This window comes from Erinaceus europaeus, chromosome 9 (genome assembly GCF_950295315.1).
Source record: "Erinaceus europaeus chromosome 9, mEriEur2.1, whole genome shotgun sequence".
In the NCBI taxonomy this organism is placed as follows: domain Eukaryota; kingdom Metazoa; phylum Chordata; class Mammalia; order Eulipotyphla; family Erinaceidae; genus Erinaceus; species Erinaceus europaeus.
In genome coordinates this window covers 69,030,354-69,054,796 of record NC_080170.1, presented here as the reverse complement: position 1 = coordinate 69,054,796, position 24,443 = coordinate 69,030,354, and the positions used below count along the sequence as shown (strand labels likewise).

The 24,443-nt window shown below is 43.5% G+C and overlaps 1 protein-coding gene and 1 pseudogene across 1 annotated transcript; one reads left to right on the top strand and one right to left on the bottom strand.

Annotated features, from left to right (window-relative positions):
* Nucleotides 1–2,383: 2,383 nt before the first annotated feature.
* On the bottom strand, nt 2,384–5,416 carry LOC132540429 (protein lin-9 homolog). Its single transcript, XM_060198159.1, has one exon. It carries the CDS (start codon nt 5,292–5,294, stop codon nt 3,759–3,761), a length of 1,536 nt encoding a protein of 511 aa, XP_060054142.1. The 5' UTR covers nt 5,295–5,416; the 3' UTR covers nt 2,384–3,758.
* A 2,369-nt stretch (nt 5,417–7,785) lies between these two features.
* LOC132540308 (cytochrome b-like) lies at nt 7,786–24,040 on the top strand (annotated as a pseudogene).
* The last annotated feature ends 403 nt before the right edge of the window (nt 24,041–24,443 follow it).

The following is a 24,443-nucleotide window of genomic DNA, read 5'->3' as shown; positions in this document are numbered from 1 at the left end:
TGTGGTCCTGAGTGGTGTGTGTGTGTGTGTGTGTGTGTGTCCAGTTGGTCAGGACTCTGTGGTCCTGAGTAGTGTGTATGTGTCTTTGTGTGTTCCAAGGTGGGCAGGACTCTGTAGTGCTGAGTGGTGTGTGTGTGTATGTGTGTGTCTCCAAGAGGACAGGAATGTGTGATCCTGAGTTTTGTGTGTGTGTGAGTGTATGTGTGTGTGTGTGTGTCCCTAGTAGGGCAGGACTCTGTGATCCTGAGTGGTGTGTGTGTGTGTATGTGTCCCCAGGAGGATAGGAATCTGTGGTCCTGAGTTGTGTGTGTCCCCAGGATGACAAGACTCTGTGGTCCTGAGTGTGATGTCTGTGTATATGTGTGTCCCCAGGAGGGCAGGACTCTGTGGTCCTGAGTGTGATGTCTGTGTATATGTGTGTCCCCAGGAGGGCAGGACTCTGTGGTCCGGAGTGGTGTGTTTGTGTGTTTGTTTGAGAGGGCCTGGGGGCTGAGAGGGCCTGAGGGCTGAGGGTCTGGGGGCTGTAAGGGTATGGGGGCTGTGGGGTTCTGGAGTCTGAGAGGGTCAGGGGGCTGAGGGTCTGGGGGCTCTGATCGTCTGGGGACTATGAGGGTCTGGGGGCTGAGAGTGGGGGTAGTGAGGGCATGGGGTTGTGTGGATCTGGGGGCTGTGGGGGTCTGGGCAATGAGAGTTCCTCGGGGCTGTGAGGGGCTGGGAGCTGAGAAGGCTGGGGGCTGAGAGTGCCTGAGGGCTGAGGGTCTTGGGGCTGTGGGGTTCTGAGGGCTGAGAGTGTCTGGGTGCTGAGGGTCTGGGGGCTGTGGAGGTCTGGAGGCTGTTGGGATCTTGGTGCTGTGAGGGTCTGGGGGCTGTGAGGGTCTGGGGGCTTAGAGGGTCTGGGGGCTGTGAGGGTATGGGGGCTCAGAGGGCCTGGAGTTTGTGAGGGTCTTGGGGCTGTGAGGGTCTGGGGTCTGGTTGGGTCTGGGGGTATGATAGTCTTTTAGGTCTATGAGTGTCTGGAGGCTGAGAGGGTCTGGGGCCTGAGAGGGTCTGCTGACTATAAGGATCTTGGGGGCTGAGAGCATCTGGTGGCAATGAGGGTCTTGGAGCCTCAGAGGGTCTGGGGGCTTTGAGGGTCTCGGGTTGAGGGTCTGGGGCTGTGAGGGTCTGGGGGCTGAGAGGTTCTCGGGGCTGTGAGGGCTTGGGGGCTGAGAGGATATGGTGGCTGTGAATCTGCAGGTTGTGAGTAATGGGGCTGTGAGGGTCTAGGGGTTTGAGGCTCTGGGGCCTGTGAGGTTTGGGAGTTTTGATTGTGGGTTGTGAGGGTCTCAGTGCTGTGTGGGTCTGGGGAAGTATGAGTTGGGAACTGTGAGTTGGGGGAACGGGTTTGGTGGCTGTGAGGTGAGGGCTATGATTGGGGTTTGTGGGTTTGGGGTTTTGGGTTTGGGGGGCTGTTTGATTTATGGGTCTGTGGGTTTGGGGTCTGTGCGATTTTGGGCCTGTGGGTTTTGGGGCTGTTGGTTTGTGGGGCTGTGAATTGGGGGCTGTGGGTTTTGGGAGGCTGTGGGTTTGGGAGGCTGTGGTTTTGGGAGGCTGTGGGTTGCGTGTTATGGTTTTGTGGGCTGTGGGTTTGTGGGCTGTGGGTTTGTGTGGCTGTGGTTTTGTGGGCTGTGGTGTTTAGTGGTTGTAGGATATGGGGCTGTGGGATTGGGGTGTGGGTTTGGGGAGCTGTGGGTTCGGGTGACTGTGGGTTTTTGGGTCTGTGTTTTTTAGGGGCTGTGGCCTGGAGGTCTATGGGTTTGGTTGTTTGTCTGGAAGGCTGTGGGTTTGTGGCCTGTTGTTTTTAATGGCTGTGGGTTGGGGGGCTGTGGGTTGGGGGTTTTTGGGTTTAGGGGGCTGTGTGTTTTGGGACTTTGGGTTTGGAGGCTGTGGGTTTGTGGGCTGTGGATTTTAGCGGCTGTGGGTTTGAGGGCCTGTGTGTTTGGAATCTGCGGGTTTGGGGGGCTGTGGGTTTGGGGGCTGCGGGTTTGGTGGTTCTTGGTTGAGGGCTGTGTATTTGGGGGCTGTATTTTGGTTGTTGTGGGTTTTGGGTCTGTGGGCTTGGGGGGCTGTGGTTTGGGGGTTGTGTGTTGGGGGGTTGTGGGTTTGGGTGTTGTGGGTCGGGAGCTGTGGGTGTGGGGCTGTATTGGGTGTTGTGGGTTGGGGCGCTGTTGCTGGGCTGTGGGTTGGGGGGCTGTGGTTTGGGGGTTGTTGGTTGGGGTACTGTGAGTTTGGGGGTTATGGGTTGGGGGCTGTGTGCTTGGGGGCTATGGGTTTGGGGGGCTGTGTTTTTGTGAGCTGTGGGTTTAGGGAGCTGTGGGTTTTGGGGGCTGTTTTTTTTTCATAGATCAATTTATTTAGAATTACAAATATTAAGAATAAAAGATTTATGCATTTCTTAATTAACATAACAGTTTAGCTAAATAGAAACTCTGCACTAAAGTCCTGCGGTGGCACAATACCAACAAAGAATATGGAAGCGCTTTTTAACTATACAAAAATTTCAAATGGAAAATAATTTTGTCGCAATTTTATTATACATTAACATATAAAAAGTCTCATTTTATGAGACATCTGAAGGAATCAAAGCCACTTCTACAGCTATACCTTAAACTCCGTTTCTGAAAACAATTAAAATTTCACTTTATAATAATCTATAATAAAACAAGAAAATTCCAAATACACCCCCCCTTTTTTACAAGATTAACATTTTAGGCAGGGTTTTCATTTAAAAACCTCAAACAAAACAAACAAAAAGAGCAAAAACAAAAACAAAAACAAAAAAATCCCCCCAAAACCCATAACCAAATACAAACCTTTTTTTTCTGCATTTCACAGCACTGGTTATAATATTTTCCCTATAAAATCTTTTTACTCTATAAATTGTGTACTGTTGGATTTTAACCAGTAATCTGGCTCAAAAGTTGTGCAAATTAACAAAAAATATGAAAATATTGTGTTTTCAGTCTTTTTTTTTTAAATAAATCTCCTAAGAACAGCACTTTTGCCCTGAAGTGATGGGAACAAGACATGCTAAATCCACTTACTGCAGTAATGCTTTTTCCTTTTCTTTTCTGTGCCTTCATTCTTTCAACAGACAAACAATAAAAGTTTCTTTTATAAATTATGATAAATTAAAATATTACTATAAAATGATCTATAAAGCCATGACACATTGCAAGTATATATCACATATACTTGTAAAGTCCATGTTTCCCATCTATATTCCAGCAGCTTCTTTACAACTAGGGCTTCCCATCTTCCATGATGTTATCCTTTGAAGACTGAGAGGACAATCAACTAAAGGAACTAAGTTGTAATTTTCTAGGTGGTATTTCCACATTGCTGTACTTGTGTACAGAAAGCAACGTTCCTTTACATTCTCCGCGGCACTAGTGGTCTGTTAGATGGAACTCATGCACATTAAAATATGGCCAACACAGTCTTCCATAAAATTATTTTATGTACAGCCAGTTTCAGTGTAAAAATACTTGCTAGTAAACTTAAGTGATAAAAAGCAATGCTACTGCAGCTGAATAATAAAAGAAAAATAAATACAATGCTGGTTAGCAATGCTGGTTTAAGAAGCAGTACAGTCTATTAAAATGCCTTATACAGAGATTTAAATTCCCTTGTTTTCCAGCAGTTGGGTTATTTGGTGTTGGAAGCCTAGATGAAAGAAAAGAACTTCTCAAAAAACACTGTCCTCTGCAATCTTCTATTCAGTCTCTGTTGGTATTATTTGCTGCAAAGGCATGTAAATTTCCCATCTGGCTCAGGCCACTTTGAATATGTGCAACATGAATTTCTACGTTATTCTGAAAGCAACTGATATTAGAGGCATCTATTGTACTCTTGATATCATTTAATGAATCTGTAAGTGATTTGAATTCGAAAGAATTCAGGTCGCCTCCTTCTGCAAGACACTTAATTTGTAGTAAAATAGCTGTGAGCCTGGAGATTAAGTCTGTGAGATTTTTATTTTCAACACAGGGCTGCCCTGTTGACGAATTTGCATGCCGAACAATTTCTTGTGCCTCTTCCTCACACCTTCGTCTCATATCTGTTGGCTGGTCTGCTGGCTGGAGTCCTTGGTCTGGAGCAAGCTCATAGCAGTACTGTTGAACTTTATGCAAAACCTTGTTTAGGTCCTTATTTAGCTGTTCGAGCTCTAGGACAATCGTTGCATATCTCCGTTGAAACTCAATGCCGATAGGCATGGAATATGATTTCAATTTTTCTGCTTCTGTATTCATTTCCCTTAATTTCTTGATATGCTCCTTTTTAATCATCAGAATTTTTGATAATTTAGTCACTTGGATAAGGAATTCTACTGGAAAACCACCTAATGTTTCAGTTTCAGAACTGGGAATTTTACTTCTCCAAGGTGACTGTCCTAATAAAGGATCGTTATCTGTAATTGGTGACTGCAGAGGAGTGGTATAATGTAACCGTGGTGGAGTCATAAAAAATCGAGAAGGCCGCTGTTTTTGTCCAAAGGCAGCAATTGGCATCGTCTCATGAGGCTCATTACTAAGAACTTCATAGTCAGGGATGGTATGTGTTCCAAGCCCTGTCCTGTCACAAGTTACTCTATAGGTAGCGTTAAGAGTGTCCACAGCATCTATTTGCCCAGTGAACAGACCATCATGAACACCACGTAATCGTGCTGTAACTTTGGTTCCAATAACCAGGGGCAAAGGAATCTCATCTGGGAGGTCTTTGAATTGTGAGAGATCTGCAACTTTCCTTTGCTGTAAGAGTCTTATTTTCTGCCTCTTCTGTTTTAATGCTGATCTCTCTTCTTCAAAAAATGCAGAAGAACATCTCCGTGGCTTTCCCATAAGCCGCCTGATTTTTCCCCATTCTACTCTTGTTAACTTTCTTGTTTTCAAATTAGGAAAAGACTCCTTCAGACACACACAGAAGTCATTATCACCTTCAAAAAGTGGCTTATCTATATTTGAGTAGAACCACTCATATATGCACCATTTATGTGCTTTGGGAAGTTTGAGAAGGTTACGTAATCGAAAACCAATCTTCTGGGAGGCTTTCTTATCTGGTGTTGACATTGTTGCTGTAAATTTCTTAGGCTCCAAAGTCCCAGGTTCAGTCCCCTGCACCACCATAAACCGGAGCTGAGCAGTACTCTGTGGAACCATTGCAACTCTCTGGTTTCTTTTAGGTGACCTTGTATTTATTTGTCTGTCATCTTCCTCAGAAAAGAGTCTACTTCGTTTTGAATTTCTGAAAGGCATTTCCACAGCAGGGCCAGTATTCCTGCCTTTCCAGACAGGGGTTTTTTGTAAAGAGCTGTACTTTTCATTCCATGTGTTAGATAAGCTTCCCTCTTTTAAACTGACAAGGGCTTTTGCTGAAGAGCCCTACTAGGGAAAGACAGAAAGAGGCTGGGGGTACATTAGCCTGCCAACACCCATGTCCAGTAGAGAAGCAATTGCAGAAGCCAGACCTTCTATCTTCTGCACCCCATAAAGAATTTTGGTCCATACTCCTTGTGCTTACACGGCAGGATGGTTGTTTCTACTTCCATACACACTCTCGTCAGGCAACTGGTCGAGTTCCGCCATCTTGAACGAGCTGCGCCGCTTTTTCCGGGGGCTGTTTTTTTGTGGGCTGTGGGTTTGTGGGTAGTGTGTTAGCGTGCTGTTTGTGGAGGGCTGTGGTTTGGGGGGTTGTGGTTTTGGGGGCTGTGGGTTTGGGTGGCTGTTGGTTTGGGGGTTGTGTGTTGGCTGGCTGTGTGTTTGGGGGCTGTGTATTTGGTGATTGCAAGGTGGTGGTTGTTGGTTTGAGGTGGTCTTAGGCCCTGGTCCTGATGAACTCCCCTCCCCCATCCAGTTTTGAAAGCACTGGCCTGGCCCTGGCTCGTGGGGGTATCATTGGCTCTATGGTCAGGAAGCCCTGGAACTAAAGTCAAATGGCCACCTGGGACTCAGCTGTGCAGGACAGGAAGCAGGAGGTTGGGGTGCTGCAGGGACACCTGGGGGGCTCCAGAGGAGGAGGGAACCTGGGGTGCTGCAAGGACACCTGGGGTTGTTCAGGGGCCTGAGGTGCTGAGAGGAGGAGGTGGCCTTAGGGTGTTCAGGGGCCTGTGGTGCTGAGAGTCAGAGGACGCCTAAGGGTGTTCAGGGGCCTGCTGCGGTGAGAGGAGGACGGGGCCTGAGGGTGTTCAGGGGCCTGGGGTGCTGAGAGGAGGGTGCCTGAGGGTGATCCGAGGCCTGGGGTGCTGAGTGGAGGGGGCCTGAGGGTTTTCAGAGGCCTGGGGTTCTGAGAGGAGGTGGGTGCCTGAGAGTTTTCAGGCTGTTCCCCTTTTCTCAGTCCCTGTCCCCTGTCCCCCGTCCCAGTCCCCAGTCCCTGTACCCAGTCCCCTGTCCCCAGTCCCCATCCCCAATCCCTTGTCTTCATCCCTGTCTCTAGTTCCAGTCCCGTCCCCAATCTCCATCCCCAGTCCACTGTCCTCAGCCGTCTGTCCCCAGTTTCCTGAATCTGTCCTCAGTCCCGTTCTCAGTCACTGTCCCTTGTCCCCAGTCCCAGTCCCCTGTCCCTAGTTCCAGTCCCCTACCCTCTGTCCCCAGTCCCTGTCCCAAACCCCAGTCCCCTGTCCCCAGTCCCAGTCCCTGTCCCCAGTCCTAGTCCACATTCCCCTGTCCTCAGTTCCTGTCCCCAGTCCCAGTCCCTGTCCCTGGTCCCCAGTCCCCTGTCCTGGGAGCTCTCCCAGTTCCAGTTCCAGGAGGATGGGCCCTGAGGGTGCTCAGGGGCCTGGGGTGCAGAGGGGAGGAGGGGGCCTGAGGGTGTTCAGGGGCCAGAGGTGCTGAGAGGAGGAGGGGACCTGAGGGTGTTCAGGGGCCTGGGGTGCTGAGAGGAGGAGGAGGCCTGAGGGTGTTCAGGGGCCTGGGGTGCTGAGAGGTGGAGGGGGCCTGAGGGTGTTTAGGGGCCTGGGGTGCTGAGGAGAGGAGGGGGCCTGGTGGGAGAGGAGCAGAGCAGAGATGGGAGCTGGAGCTGCCCTGCAGATTCCCCTGCAGCTCGCACTTCTGCTGCCTGCCAGGTGTTGCCCTTGGTGACCTGCCACCTTACTACTAACACCTCTTTTTGATTATTAATTTTGACATCTACTTGTTTCTTTTCTCTCACTTTTGTTTAAATTTTTTTTCCTGATTGCTATTCTGAGCAGGCTTTTCTGTTATATGCCCCACAGTCCACGTGCTTGAGGGCCGCCATCTCTCTTGCTCTGGGGCGACACCCACAGGGAGTCCTTGGCTCTGTGGGTCAGAATGGCTGGGGCAGGGCTCTCCAAGGGGCCATGCCTACCAGCCCTGGGACATGGGCCTCCCTCAGGCCAGGGCCACTCATTGCTGCACCCGCTCAGGGCTCACTGGGACAGGAGGGGAGGGGGCCGTGGCCATGCACAGGGCCAGGGTTAGGGCAGGAGCATGCTGCCTAGGTTGGCATGGGCAGGAAAAGGCAGAGTAGGAAGCCCACCACCAGCCAGCTGACCGTGCACTCCCCAGCATCCACGCAGCGCCTGCAGGAGGCAGCCCCCACCTCCTCCGCCACAGCTGCCACCACCTGCAAGAAGCTGCGCTGGAAGTCCAGCGCATAGGCCATCGCCTCTTTGCGGTAGACAAGCAGGAAGATGAGGCGTGGGCGACAGCAGGCCTGTGCTGGCTGTGAGCCCAGTGCTGGATGCCAGAGCAGGAGGAACAGCATCCAGCCAATCCCTAGATTGCCCGCATGCCTGCTGCGGCCCCCTACCAGATCTGGGATGGGGAAGGCGCGCCAGGGCTGCTCCAGGTGAGGTTCCTGAATCTCAGTCCACGCGCCACTCCAGGCCTAGCTGCGTCGCCAACAGTAAGTTCTTTATAATGTTTTCTATATTCTAATCAACTGCTGCCTATATAATAAAAAATTTAAAATATTTATAAATATTTAATATTTATAAATATTGTTTATATTTAAATATTTATATTTGCACTCATGTTTATTATTTTATTCATCAAATATTATAAATATAATATTTATTAATGTATATTAATATTTAATATTTATAAGTATCATAAATATTTATAATGTTTAAATAGTCATCTAATCTTTTTTACATAGTCTACAGGTGAAGAACAACTACAGGATTTCACTCATTTGTGGAATATAGACGATATGTATTTTTTTATTTTAGAAACTTTTTTTTGCCTCTAGGGTTATTGCTGGGGCTTGGTGACTGCACCACGAATCCACTGCTCCTGGAGGTGACTTTTTTTTTAAATTTTGCTTTTTTTCCCTTTTGTTTCCCTTGTTGTTTTATTGTTGTGTAGTTATTGTTGTTGTTGCTATTGATGTCTTTGCTGTTAGATAGAACAGAAACAAGGGAGAGAGGAGGGGAAGACAGAGAGGGGGAAGGAAAGAGAGACACCTGCAGACCTGCTTCACCACCAATGAAGCAATCCCATTGCAGGTAGGGAGCCGGGGGCTTGAAACGGGATCCTTATGCCAGTCCTTGCGCTTTGAGCCATGTGCGCTTAACCCGCTGCACTACTGCCCGACCCCCAGAAAGATTTGATATATTTGTTAATGAGAAAGACAGGAGGAGAGAATGAATCAGACACTACTCTGTTAATGTGTTGCTGGGGATTGAACTCAGGACCTCTTGTTTGAGAGTCCAGTGCTTTATCTACTGTGCCACCTCCTGGAACACTAGACAATATACAAAGGTGAAAAAAAAAACCCCAAAATGTCAACCTATTTCAAGACTATAGTAGAACTATAGTGATTATCTATTGGGGTGGGAATGGTGTTTCAGAACTTTGCTAATGGGAATGATGAAACAAATAATAAAATAAAATAAAATTTCTCTGCCTGTATTCAATAAATAGTAATAATAATAATAATAACAGTAGTTAACTTAAAAAAAAGAGAAACATGAGAAGGGGCCAGGAAAGAGCTCACCCAGTAGACTGAACACTCTACCATATGCTAGGACCTGGGTTTGAGCATCCAGAACACATGGAAGCACAGCATCAATTTCCTTTTTTTTTTTTTTTTTTTTTTGCCTCCTGGGTTAATGCTGGGGCTCAGTGCCTGCACTAGGAATCCACTGCTCCTAGAGGCTATTTTCCCTTTTGTTGTCCTTGTTGTTTTATCTTTGTTGTGGTTATTATTTTTCAATATTTATTTATTCCCTTTTGTTGCCCTTGTTTTTTTATTGTTGTGGTTATTATTGTTATTGATGTTGTTGTTGTTGGATAGGACAGAGAGAAATAGAGAGGAGGGGAAGACAGAGAGGGGAGAGAAAGACACCTGCAGACCTGGTTCACCTTCCCCAAAGCGACTCCCCTTCAGCTGGGGAGCCAGGTGTTCAAACCGGGATCCTTATGTCGGTCCCTGTGCTTTGCACCAGGTGTGTGCCTAACCTGCTGTGCTACTCCATCTTTGTTGTGGTTATTATTGTTGGTGTTATTGATGTCCTTGTTTGATAGAACAGAGAGAATTGAAGAGAGGAGGGGAGACACAGAGGGAGAGAGAAAGAGACCCGCAGACCTGCTTCACCACTTGTGAAGTGATTCTCCTGCAGGTGGGGAGCCAGGGGCTCAAATCAGAATCCTTTTGCTGGTCCTTGCACTTTAAGCCATGTGTGCTTAATCCTCTGCATTATTTCCCAACCCCCACCTTTTTTTTTAATGAAAGCACTTCTCAGCTCTGGCTGGGGATGAGGGGAGGAATGGGGTGGTTAGATCCTGGGACTTTGGAGCCTCAGGCATGAGAGTCTCCTTGCATAACCATTATGCTATCTACTCCTGCTCTCATCAAATTCTTTTTAAAAATTAATTAATTTACTTATGCATTTATTTTATTTATTTTCCTTTTTGTTGCCCTTGATTTTATCATTGTTGTGGTTATTATTGTTGTTGTTAATGGACAGGACAGAGAGAAATGGAGAAAGGAGGGGAAAACAGATGGGGAGAGAAAAATGGACACCTGCAGACCTGTTTCACTGCTTGTGAAGCGGCCCCCCTGCTGGTGGAAAGCTGGGGGCCTGAACTGGCATCCTTAAGTTGGTCCTCGAATTTCCCGCCATGTGTAATTAACTTGCTGTGCTACAGCCTGAACCCCACCAAATTCTTTATGAATAGTAAAATAGAACTGTGTGTCTCCTCTCTGTCTCTGTCTGAAGTTAAAAGGAAGACAAAGAAAAACATCAATCAGAGGTCCAGAAGGTGGCGCAGTGGATAAGGCATTGGACTCTCAAGCATGAGGTGCTGAGTTCATTCCCTGGCAGCACATGTCCCAGAATGACGTCTGGTTCTTTCTCTCTCTGCTATCATTTCTCATGAATAAATAAATAAATAGAAATCTTTAAAAAGAAAAAGAAATAAAGAAAAACATCAATCAGAAACAGTGAAATTGTGAAGGTGGGATGTGGCAAAAGATAAAAGAATATAAGGGGTGGCTGGGGAGATGGTAGATCTCTGGTAGATCCCTGAACTACTCCCCCTTCTTTCTCAATTTTTGACTCGCTATCCAATAAATAAATAAAGATAAAGAATACATAAAAAGAAAAGAAAGTGGTCGCACTTTCAAAGGTTCTAGTTCAATCCCTGGCACTACCACAAAGGAGAGTTGACCTGACTCCAGTTGGTAGTGCAGCGGGTTAAGTACAAGTAGCAGAAGCACAAGGACCTGCTCAATGATCCAGGTTCGAGCCCCTGGATCCGCACCTGCAAGGGAGTTGCCCCACAAGTGGTGAAGCAGGTCTGCAGGTGTCTATCTATCTTACTCTCCCCTTCTCTTTGCGGCAGGTATTTATTTCTCTCTTCCATTCCACTTCCCCTTCCTTCTCAATTTTTATATTATAAATTATATTAAAAGCTTCAAAATCTTACTATTATGTAGACTATTTACAAAAGATTAGATGACTATGTGGACATTATAAATATTTATAATATTTATAAATATTAATACACATTAATTAATAAATATTGTGTTTATAATATTTGGTAAATATAAATAAAATGATAGATATGAATGCAAATATAAATATTTATAAATATTAAATATTTATAAATATTTTTAAAATATTTATTTATTATATAGGCAGCAATTGATTAGATTATAGAAGGCTTTATTGAGAACTTACTGTTGGCAATGCAGCCAGGCCTGGAGTGGCGTGTGGACTGAGCGACCATCTTTTCTGGGCGCCATGGAGTCAGGAGCCTCACCTGGAGCAGCCCTGGCGTGCCTTCCCCGTCCCTGCTCTGGTAGGGTGCTGCAGTGGGCACATGGGCCATCGAGGGATTGGCTGGAGGCTGTTCCTCCTGCTCTGGCATCCAGCACTGGGCGCACAGCCAGCCCGGCCCGCTGTCCCCAGCGCCTCGTCTTCCTGCTGGTCCACCAGAAACGGGCGACGACCTATGCGCTCGCCTTCCAGTGTGGCTTCTTGCTGGTGGTTGTGGGTGGTGGCGGTGGTGGGCTTCCTGCTCTGCCTGTTCCTGCTCATGCTGCCCTAGGTGCCATGCGCCCGCCCAGACCCCGGCCGTGGCACCCTCCCCTCCTGTCCCAGTGAGCCTGAGCAGGTGTGGCAAGGCGCAGCCCTGGCCTGAGGGAGGCCCATGGCCCAGGTTGAGCACACATGTTATATGTTCAATTTTCCAGTCCCCACCTGCACGGTGAAAAGCTTCACAATTGGTGAAGCAGTACTCCAAGTCTTTTTCTCCCCCTCTCTATCTCCTCCTTCCTTTCCAATTTCTCTCTGTATGTATAAAAATAGGGGTCAAGTGGGGCGCACCTGGTTGAGCACACATGCTACAGTGCTCAAGGACACAGGTTCAAGCCCCCAGCCCCCACCTCCAGGAGGAAAGCTTTACAGATGGTGAAGCAGTGCTGCAGGACTCTCTCTCTCCTTCTCTCTCTCCCTCTCTCTCTCATCTCCCCCTCCCCTGTCAATTTCTGTCTGTCTGTATCCAACAAATAAATAAAGGTAATAAAAATAAAAGCTCATAAATAATGAATAACTAAATAAAATATTTAAGAAAGTGTAAATTTAGTTATCTGTCTTTAATTAATATTAAGATGTTTTTTAAAGGAAATGATCTTTGAGTATATAGGATACTGGCTGTACATAAGACTTTAAAGCCAGAGATTCTGAAGTCCCAGTTTTAACCCCTTACACCAACAAAACCCAAGAGTTATGCAGTGTTCTAATAAAAATAAAATTTTATAAAATTTAATAAAGCAACATAACTTAAAAGCCTAGAACCCGGACAAATAAGTCCAGGTCTTAGTTACACCATCTTCAAACTGCTTGTCCTTGAAGAATGTATAGAAGTTCATTGGTTTAACTGTTTCTTTCTCTTTTCATTTATAAATTGGAAATCTTAGTCAACATGATTTTAAAGACAGCAGGAACCTCTCATCTCCACTATAGAGCCTCTACATCCCCCAGTCCTACATCCCCCAGTCCTTGGATAGGGCCCACTTTCCCGTATGCCTCTCCCAATCCATATCAAATAATATTGCATCTGCCGATCACAACCTAATCTCCCATATCCACTACTTCCACCACCAGATACAGGACCTGCCTAAGCTTCTTCCATAAAAAAACTGCACTCTTTCATGGATCCATAATTTGATTTGTTATATATTATAATTTTTAAAAAAATGTTGGGTGGTCTGGTTGGCGGCACAGTGAATGGGGCACTGGATTCTCAACCATAAGGTTCCAGGTTCAATCCCTGGCAGCACATGTACCAGAGAGATGTCTGGTTCTTTCTCTCTCTGCATATCTTTCTCATGAATAAATAAATATACATGTCATACATCAGACAAAGGGTAATATATATATATATATATATATATATATATTCAGCAAATTTAGTGAATTCAGTGACAACAAACAAATGAACAACAACAACAACAAAAGAAAAAATACCCCCAAATTGGGAGAAGATATGAACAGAATTTTCACCAAAGAACAGATCTAAAAGGCTAACAGACATAAAAAATGCTCAAATTCACTGATTATCAAAGAAATGAAATAAAGATAACAATAAAGATAACAATGTAACACTACTTTACACTGTGAGAATGTCATAATTTAAAAAGGATAGTAAAAACAAAGATTATAGAGGTTGTGGTGGTAAAGCAACACTTCTACCCTGCTGGTGGTAAAGCTATATGGTCCAACCCTATGAAGAGCAGTTTGGAGAATATTCAGAACAGTAGACATGGAACTTCCCTATGACCCAGCATTACTATTCCTGGGGATATAGGCTAAGGAAACAAACATACCCATACTAAGAGATCCATTGACACCAATGTTTATAGCAGCACAGTTTGGAATAGCCAAGACGTGGAAGCAATCCAGGTATCAACAGACGAATGAATAAGAAAGTTGTAGTGTATATATACACAATGGAACACTATTCAGTTTTTATGAATGATAATATCATCTCCTTCACGTCATCTTGAATGGAGTGTGATGGAATCAAGTTAAAAGCCATAAGTCAAAAAAAGAGAACAATAAGTACTGGATGATCTCACTTACAGGCAGAACTTGAGAAAAGGACAGAAAGGGAACACAAAGTAAGGCTCAGACTGGGTTTGGTGTACTGCACCAAAAAAAGGACTGTGAGGAAGGAAGTCAGAAAAGGTGCTGGGGTGGGGTTCAGGTTCTGATGTATATTAGTGAAAAAGGACTTACGTTGGGGGGGATGGGAGTGAGAATATGTTGCAAACATCTATCTTGGGAAGAGGAGATACTGAACCTATGTGTCAACAACAGTACTGTAAATCACTAACCCCCATAATAATAATAAAAAGAAAGGCCACCTGCAAATGCAGCTCATCACAGTTCTCATTAGAAACTGTTCTGGAAGAGTCAGCTCTACATGTTTTTATCCTCCCCAGAGGAAGGAGCAACCATGGCCGCAGCCCACTCAGAGAGGACACAGCAGCCCAGGAAGTAACAGTGACACTGGATTGTGGATCACAGGATCATTAATAGGCAAAGGAACACACTCTCCATTTGTGACACTTTGAAATTCTGGTCTGGCAAGCCAACCCAAGCCATTGCCCCCACTTAGCAAGTGATACTAGCTTATTTCTGATAATCAGAAGTAACTCACCCTGGAAGCAAGCTGTACACACAGAGGGCAGTAATACAGGAGCTAGCCAGGAACAACACAGAGCAGCAGCTAGAAGCGGCAGCAAGCACTGAATTCCTCTTCACAGTCTGTGGAGGCCCTTAAGTGTTGATGGGGTAGCACCTGGCCAGTGGAGTGTGTCACGGTACAGAAGCAAAGAAATTCTTGACACCTGGAATAAGAGCCCAGTTTTGCATCATGAGTAGCATGGCTGCAAACCAGCAGCATTCCAACACTGAGAGCTAAATAGTGCTCTCTCTCTCTCGATATATATATTTAATTTTTAAAATATTTTTATTTATTACTGGATAGAGGCAGAGAGAAATTGAGATAAAGGGTAGACAGAAAGGGAGACAGAGAGACATCAGCAGCCCGGCCTACTCATTTGGGAAGCTTTCCCCCTATAGGTTGGGACAAAGGGCTTGAACCCAGATACTTGCTATTGTAATGTGTGTGCTTTACCAGATGTGCCACTGCCTGTATCCCTGAGCAGTGCTCTCTAATGGTTTGTCACATTCATCTCAAATCCTTCTGACTCTTATCTATAAATTTATGAAGGATCCTAGAGAAAAACAGTCTACCACCTGCAACAGCTCCCCAATTCCTATCTCCCTACTCCTTATCCTGCACCTGCAGCATCTTCTCAATTCATACCTCCTCACACCTTACTACTAAAACTCTACTTACAGTGAAGCTTTCAAGGTTGAGGATGGGCTATGAAGTTCTGGGGGTGGGCACTGTGTGGAATTGTACCCCTCTTAACCTATGGTCTTATCAATATTTCTATTTTATAAATAAACTTTAAGAAAGTAAAAATATCTACTTATTTTCTAAGATGTTATGATGGTTTTTGACACATGAACCTGCCATATTCTCAGGTTATACTAGCAACCTGTTTAAAGGCTGTTTTTCTTAGACCATCTCTTGATCAGAGAGCACTGGTCTCTTTGCCTCTCATTAAAAGTAAACAAATAAATAAATCTTTTTAAAATAACGTAGTTTCACTCGCCCTCTAGGTTATTTCATATACAGTCTACCACTAAACCATGATCCCCATTCCATTTATTAAAAAACTATTCTATTGGGGGTCGGGCGGTGGTGCAGTGGGTTAAGCGCACGTGGCGCAAAGCGCAGGGACCGGCGTAAGGATCCCGGTTCGAGCCCGTGGCTCCCCACCAGCAGGGGAGTCGCTTCACGGGCTTCACCGTGAAGCGGTCTGCAGGTGTCTATCTTTCTCTCCCCTCTCTCTCTGTCTTCTCCTCCTCTCTCCATTTCTCTCTGTCCTATCCAACAACAAAGCAACGTCAACGATGGCAATAATAACCGCAACGAGGCTGCAACAACTAGGGCAACAAAAAGGGGGAAAGATGGCCTCCAGGAGCGGTGGATTCATGGTGCAGGCACCGAGCCCAGCAATAACCCTGGAGGAACAACAACAAAAAAAACTATTCTATTAAAATAATGTTACATCATAACATAATTTGCAGAGGAATTAACTAGTATTTTTAAAATAATATTTCTTCCACATATTTGTTTTGGATAGAGACAGGGAAGCTGATAGAGAAAGGGGAAACAGGGAAAGATACAGAGAGACCCTGCAGCACTGTTTCACTGCTCATGAAGCTTCTACCTTGTAGTTGGGGACTAGGGGTATGAACCCAGGTCCTTGTTAATTGGAATGTGTGAACTCAATCAGATACACTGGGATCTGACCCCTGTATTAACAAATCTTGACGATCAGTACTATCTTCCTCACCTTCATCTAATGCCAGATGGTTACTTTGGGGAAAAAAATAGAGAGAGATAACTTAAACTCCAACATTTATTTCTCCTAACCAACACTCTTTCTATTTTGATAATAAAAAAAACATATTCAGAAGTACATCTAAGTTTAAGATTCTCCAAAATAAAGTAAGTTATCTTACTCATTGGAAAGTAGCTATATTCTTTGCATTCTAAGGATAGCTCTAGGCTGGGCTAAAGATTTTCTGTTTTCTATCAAAGAAGGGGTTAGGTTTTTCCTGTGCATGGCAATGAAGCCCAAATTTCCTGGTGCTACCAAAAGCTGGGAGCTATGAGAAAGGAAGCTAGTCAGGTAAACATGCCACTGATAATCCTCCTATACTCACATTATCAAACAGCCCTAGAAGCTAAAAGTGGATATACTCTGTATGACAATGTCAGAGAGACCTAGACAAATTATTTTCTGCCTTTTGTAGCAGCACATTAACTGTGTGGGATCACTTAAACAGGATGATACTATTAGCAACAGAAGGACTAAAAATAAGAAAGCAATATTAAACCGAAACATCAAAGGAAATCATTTGACATTTCAAGGGAGGCAGAGAAACAACTACTTTGATACATTGTTGGTGGAGAAACAAATTATCATAATTTATTAGGAAATTAATTACCTAATATCAGTATAATAAGAAATACAATTATATCTAGCAATACCACTTTGGGAATCTATCCAATGAAAACAAAAGCAACATTATCAGCACTTAACATTTGGCACAGAACATAAGAAATAAACAAACAAATAAATAAATGTGGCTATTGGGAGAGATGGAGTCTTGTAGGTACCAAGCCTAAGTGATAAACTTGTGGTTAAAAATAAACTAATAAACACAGGTATGTGCTGTAAGCTTCACATTTATTGTAAATGCTAATTTACTCATAGTTTAAATTAATGTCTGATGCTTTAAAGATGAACAATTAAATGAGTAAGAAAAAGTTATAGTTGTAATACCTGCCAGAAAATGAACTGCCAAAATTTAAAGAAGATTTCCAAAAACTGGTCCATGCACTTTTGATTTTTTAAAATATTTTATTTATATCATAAGGAAGAGCCAGAGAGAGAGAGGAGGAAAAGAAGAGAGAGAGAGAGAGAGAGAGAGAGAAACACTCTGACATATGCTGTGCCAGGAATGGAAGTCAGGACCCCATGCTTACTAGTTCAAAGCTCTACCATTATGCTACCTCTCATGCCACAGAAACTCTTCATTTCACTGCATTCTCTTCCCATTAAAATCAGATTGTTTGACACCTTGATTTCTAAATAGTACCTTTTAATGAAACGGTCACACTGGGGGCTGGGTCATGGTGCACGTGTTTTAATGTAAAAGAATACAATTCAAGCCCCCAGACCCAGCCTGCACGAAGGAAGCATTACAAGTAGCGTATTAGTACTGTAGGTGTCTTTATGTTTCTTTCCCTCTCTATCTCCCCTTTATCTCAGCTTCTGATCTCCCTAACCCATAAATATATTTAAAAATTAAAAATAAGAAACTGATATACTGTAGGCGGTAATGTAAACTGGTACAGCCTCTATAAAAAAAATAGTAAAGACATTTGTTTTTAAAATTGCTATACCACAGGACCATGCAGTAACACGCTAGCAATTGTTGTTGCGGCGGTCTGGTGTCGGGCTGCACCACGGAGAAGAGAGCGGAAGTCCAGAGCAAAGGGTACACAAATCTTTATAATATGATGGGGGGGGGGGAGGTTTGGTTCAGACCACGTGGAGCCAGCCTGCAATGGTTGACCACTGTGGGGGGGGGGAAGCAGGGAGTGAGACCTCAGAGAGGGAGAGCCAAGAGCCCAGAGAGAGAGATGGGAGGGGTGAGGGGGCTTTTTATTGGGCAACAACCGGGGGGGTGACGTGTAGGGCCAGGGCCAGGATTGGTTGATAGGGGGCACTCTAGGATTTAGCGGGGCATAGAAAAACCTGGGGGCGGAGCCAGGATTGGTTGAAAGGGGGCACTCTAGGATTTAGCAGGGCATAGAAAAACCTGGGGGCGGAGACTGCATTAGAATAAGTCCTCAGCAACAAGCAATGCTATTCGTCTGATGGAAACACAAATTAGTAGGTGTTTATGCTCCTTTTGTTCACAGCACCATATTCAAAATAGTCAGAGGTAGTATCGCCTGATTGCCCACCAAGAAGACTAGATGAAGCAGTATGTCATATCAAAAAGGTAAAACAGTACTTTTTGGGACAAAATGTGTTTCTGTGTATTTAATCTGTGAATCATCCCACTGGGATCATGCTACAAGGTGTAATTTTGGGGGTCAGGTGTTAGCACAGAGAGTTAAGCGCAAGTGGAACCAAAGCACAAGGACCAGCTTAAAGATCCTGTTTCCAGCCCCCAGCTCTCCACATGCAGGATAGTCGCTTCACAGGCAATGAAGCAGGTCTGCAGGTGTCAGTCTTTCTTTCCCCCTCTCTGTCTTCCCCCCTCTCTCCATTTCTCTCTGTCCTATCCAGCAATGAATGACATCAATAACAACAATAATAACCACAACAAGGCTACCACAACAAGGGCAACAAAAAGGGAAAATTACCTCCAGGAGCAGTGGATTCATGGTGCAGGCACTGAACCCCAGCAATAACCCTGGATGCCAAAAACAAAAAATAAGGTGTGATTTTATTCAACAATCCAGTTTAGACTTGCATTTCAAACAACCTCCCAGATTTCTGAGGCTGCAGGTCTCCTGAACATCCTTGAAGGCTCAATTAGAGTGGAGAAAGGAAGAATACAACAACCCCCTGGAGAAGATTGATTACTTTCACCATCATTTAGCTGCTAAATTGTGATGAAATATTGATATGTTAAGACTGAAAATGAACCCCTTTTCATTCACAAATTAAGATAAATACAGGAAAGTCTTAAGTTCATTCATTTTTTTCCTGTTTCTGAATGAAATTATTTAGAGCTGAAATGATAGCCTATCTGGATATTTCACAAAAATCTAAATGGATTGATGTTTGTTTTTCTATATTAGATGATTTACTCTTAGACTGTCCAGGTTAGGAATTTCCATTTCCCCTCTATTTACTGACCTCTTTTATACCTCTAGTAGTCTTTTGAAACCCACCATTACATTCAGAAAAAAATGCTTATTATGTAACATTTTCTATTGTATTTTTAGAAGCAATTACAGAAGCCAGACCTTCTACCTTCTGCAACCCACAATGACCCTGGGTCCATGCTCCCAGAGGGATAGAGAATGGGAAAGCTATCAGGGGAGGGGGTGGGATATGGAGAATCGGTGGTGGGAATTGTACCCCTCCTACCCTATGGTTTTGTTAATTAATACTTTCTTAAATAAAAAAAAAAGAAAGAAAGGGGGGGAGAACCATAACACTGAACCTTCTTTCAGTGTGGTGGGATTGGCCTTGATTCTGAGTCATACACATAGCAGAGCAGCACACTATCCAAGTGAGCTATTACACTGGTACTCCTATTGATTTTGTAATATGACTCCAGTTAGGTCTATATTGTACTTATGTGTTTTATTTAAATATATTGCATTAGGAAGTCCGGCAGTAGATCCTTATGCTGGTCCTTTTGCTTCACACCACGTGCACTTAACTTGCTGTGCTACCGCCATGCTCCCCTCACTCAACACCTGGATCCCTGACTTCTGAAGCAAATGTCTCTACTGGCCTTTCGTCCTACTTTTCCCTCTGACCAGCCCTGGTTTTCCCAGAAATGGCTGTGACTTCCACCCCCATTTCTCTGGGACTTTGGTTTTCTGCCTGCTGGTCTAGCTGCATCCCCTGTAAAGAGAGGCTACGTCCAGCCTGGGGGGGTGGCTCAGTAGGCAGCGAGAGGACTTGCTGGCCTGAGGTTCTGGGTTCCCTTACAAACACTGTGTAGAATGAACTATGCTCTATCTCTCTCTTTATATTTATATCTACACATGATAGAGAGATAGATAAGATAGATGATAGATAGATAGATAGATAGATAGATGATAGATAGATAGATAATATTAAGACATTAAAAAAAAAACAATCCTTGGGTGGAAAGGTACTTTACCTGGGAATGTATTCTTTCTTCAACATGCATGACACAGGTCTGAGTATGGAAGAAACTTCATTGCCTTTGTGTCTTTTCCTCTGTCTGACTCTGTTTCATTCAATCTTAAAATAAAAATACTAATAGTCAAGGTCAAGGTCTGAATCCCAAATGACAGTGAGAAAAAAGCATTCCATCTATCCCCTTCTTTAAATATAATCTCTCTCTCTTCAGAGCACCTGCCACCATATGATAACTGATATGGATCCTCTTGTGGAACCAGGGACCCATATATGTAGGATTTTCCACCATTCATGGCAGAGAAGGAGAGAAAGAGAGAGGGGGGGAGAGAAAGTGAGGGGGGAGGGGGAAGGTGAAGGAGTGGGAGAGAGAGAGAGATTATAGCCTCCCAGCCTCCTGCAGATGGGAACCAGGGGCTTGAACATGGGTCTTTTCACACTGTAATACATGTGCTTAACCAGATGTGCCACTTCCTAGCTCTTTCTCTCTTTTTTATTTTCTTAAAGTCTTTCTCCATCAGTGTATTGGGGACTTGTGTTGTCAGCAGCATTGCTCTATGTTTAAAGGATCATTATTTCATCTATATAGAGCATGGCCTTTATTGCTTACAGCTAATTGTTCCTGAACTTCTTTTTAATATTGATTAATAAAATAATAAGATAACAGAGGTATAATTCCACAACGTTCCCACCACCAGAGTTCCGTGTCCCCATTCCCTCAACTGGAAACTACAGTGGTTCTCCCAAGGTCACAGGAACCTCCTGACTCTATAACTGTCTACCTCTATTTCTATGTTTAATTCCATCTGTATTTTTTCTTCCCATCTTTCCAATGGTCTTGCCTTCTTGTTCTTTCAATCACCACTACACCTGTTACTACTTTCAGGTGTCTTTCCTTTTTTTCCTTTTCTAGTGTTTTCCAGATTCTCCTCCCTTTCAGTTATATATATATATGATTCCTGGTGACATATGCTTTGGGCTTTGGTGGACTGCGGGTACAGAACCCTCTAGCTTACTTCCCGTATCACTTACCCTCTGGGAGTATGGGCCAAAATTCTTTGGGGTTGCAGAAGGTGGGAGTTCTGGCTTCTATAATTGTCAAAGTGCTCTCTATTCAACTTGCCTTCCCTGAGGACAGACTGCCCTTTAATATGTAGAACATATGACCCTGTGGGGAAAGTGTTTTTACCAAAGTAAAAACTCTGTGGTGAGGGGTAGACATGCAGCTTCATGGGACAGTGGGGGGTGGGAGTGGGTGGGAGGGATGGGTCACAGTCTTTTGATGGTGGGAATGGTGTTTATGTACACTCCTAGCAAAATGTAGTCATATAAATCACTAGTTAATTAATATGAGAGGGGGATAATTAATTGTATGTCTAGAAGTTTTTTAAAACACAGACTGAGTCTTTTTAATATATAGGCTGTGTATGTGATATGCAGACTCTCTCAAAAGCCTAGACCAGGTAGATCAGAAGCAACCAATAGCACAGCTGTATACAAGATACTGCGTACTGTACAGCAAACCATAACAAAATGACTTTTCAAAGTTAACCCAATTACCAAATAATGTGATGATAACATTAACTATCGATTGTGTTTTTGAAACCAAAGACAGCAGGAACCTCACATCTCCACTATAGAGCCTCTACTTCCCCCAGTCCTGGAACCCTTGGATAGGGCCCACTATCCCGTATGCCTCTCCCAATCCGTATCAAATAATATTGCATGTGTCGATCACAATCTAAACAACACAATGATTGCCACCTAAACATGCTTCACTTCAGACTGTGTCCAGAGACTTCACGTGTGCAATGACCACCCTTCAGCTTCATTACTCGGGTGAGACCTTTCCTTTCATAGTATTCTCTAATTCGATCTCAGGTGGTTCACTTTCTTACAAAGTCCCAAAACCTAGATATACACCAGTTTCAGTGAGAGAGAGCATATGTCCACACGTATCCATAAACTACTGCAAAATATATACCTGAAAGCAGAAGTACACTAGCGTTTGCAGTGAGTATCCCCCTAACACTTCCTCTCCACTATTCCAAGCTTTGGGTCCATGAGTGCTCAACAATTTGTTTGGCTTTGTATGTTAACTCTCTTTTCAGTCACCAGGTTGCAGATGTCATCAGGATGCCGGCCAGGCTTCCCTGGACTGAAGATCCCACCAATGTGTCCTGGAACTCTGCTTCCCCAAAGACCCACCCTACTAGGGAAAGAGAGAGGCAGACTGGGAGTATGGACCGACCAGACAACACCCATGTTCAGTGGGGAAGCAATTACAGAAGCCAGACCTTCCACCTTCTACAACCCACAATGACCCTGGGTCCATGCTCCCAGAGGGATAGAGAGTGGGAAAGCTATCAGTGGAGTGGGTGGGATATGGAGATTGGGTGGTGGGAACTGTGTGGAGTTGTACCCCTCCTACCCTATGGTTTTGTCAATTTAGCCTTTCTTAAATAAAAAAGAAAATCCTACGAATCCCATTACAAAAATTAGACTAAATAATAATACTAAATAGATTATCATAATTCTTGCACTATAGTAATCTCATGACATATGATATGAAAAACCATTGTTGTAATTAACTACAAAAATATAATGCCGGGAGTTGGGCGGTAGTACAGCAGGTTAAGCGCAGGTGGCGCTAAACACAAGGACCAGCGGAAGGATACCATTTCGAACCCCCGTCTCCCCACCTGAAGGGGAGTCACTTCACAGGCGGTGAAGCAGGTCTGCAGGTGTCTGTCTTTCTCTCCCCCTCTCTGTCTTCCCCTCCTCTCTCAATTTCTCTCTGTCCTATCCAACAACAATGACATCAATAATAATTACAACAACAAAACAACAAGGGCAACAAAAGGAATATATAAATAGATTTAAAAAGAATATAATGCTAAATCTAATAAAAACTCACCCACTAATAAAATTCGTAATAATTCTTTCATTTATTTACCAACCCCATCAAATATCTCTTCTTGATGGAATTTCAGTTCTTTACTAGGCTTATGTCTAATTATTCAAATTACTACACGCTTATTTCTAGCTATACACTATACATCATATACACTAACAGCATTTTCATCAGTCACCCATATATGTTGACACGTAAATTATGGTTGATTAAACCGCTATATTCATGCTAATGGGGCTTCCGTATTTTTTTAATCTGTCTTTTCTTACATATTGGTCGAGGTCTTTATTATGGTTCCTATATATTTACAAAAACATGAAATATCAGAGTTATTTTGTTAATCGCTACTATAGCTACAGCTTTCATGGGTTACATTTTACCATGAGGACAAATATCCTTTTTTGGACCTACAGTCATTAGAAATTTATTATATGCTATTCTTTATATTGGAACAGATCTAGTACAATGAATTTGAGGAGCATTTTCAGTAGATAAAGCTACTGTAACCCGTTTTTTTGCTTTTCACTTTATTCTCCCATTTATTATTACTGCCCTCATACTAATCCACTTATTATTCCTTCATGAAACTGGTTCTAATAACCCTACAGGAATTATTTCAGAATTTGACAAAATTCCATTTCACCCTTATTATACTATAAAAGATATTCTAGGATTAGCCTCATTAATCTTCGTTTTAATAACATTAGCATTATTTTCCCCAGATCTTTTAGGTGATCCGGACAATTATACCCCCACTAATTCCTTAAATACACCCCCACACATAAAACCTGAGTGATATTTTCTATTTGCATATGCAATGCTTCCATCAATCCCCAACAAATTAGGGGGTGCTTTAGCATTATTCATATTTATCTTTTTAATGTATTATACCTTCCCTACATACTTCAAAACAACGAAGTATAGCATTTTGACCTATAAGTCAATGTGTTTTCTGACTACTAGTATCAGACCTATTAATTCTTACCTGAATTAAGCCAACCTGTAGAAGACCCATACATCATTATTGGCCAACTAGCTTCAATTTATTACTTCTTTTCTAGTCTTATCTTAATACCTTTAATTGGCCTTATCGAAAACTATATACTTAAATGAAGAGTCTTTGTAGTACAAATATTAATACACTGGTTTGGTAAACCAAAGAAGTGGGAATACACCCTCCTGAGACACTCAAGGAAAAGACTACAGTCCTACCATCAACACCCAAAGCTGATATTCTTACTTAAACTATTCCCTGAATATACATATATTATATATATATATATATATATATATATATATGTAATAGCTACCATCAGAATTAAGTATTGTTGGTTAACTACTGTTAATTAACTAGTGCTGTTAATTAACTAGTGTTATTGTTAATTAACTAGTGTTGGTTAACTATTGTAGGTTGAACAAACTTACTATTACTATACACAAAGAGCTAGGTTCAAGCCCCCCAGTCCCTATCTACAGGGGAGGAACAATGACAAGCAGTGCTTCAAGGATTTATTTA

Coding starts and splice junctions, on each gene's coding strand:
- LOC132540429 (XM_060198159.1), bottom strand. CDS start 5,294: ATGCCTTTCAGAAATTCAAAACGAAGTAGACTCTTTTCTGAGGAAGAT.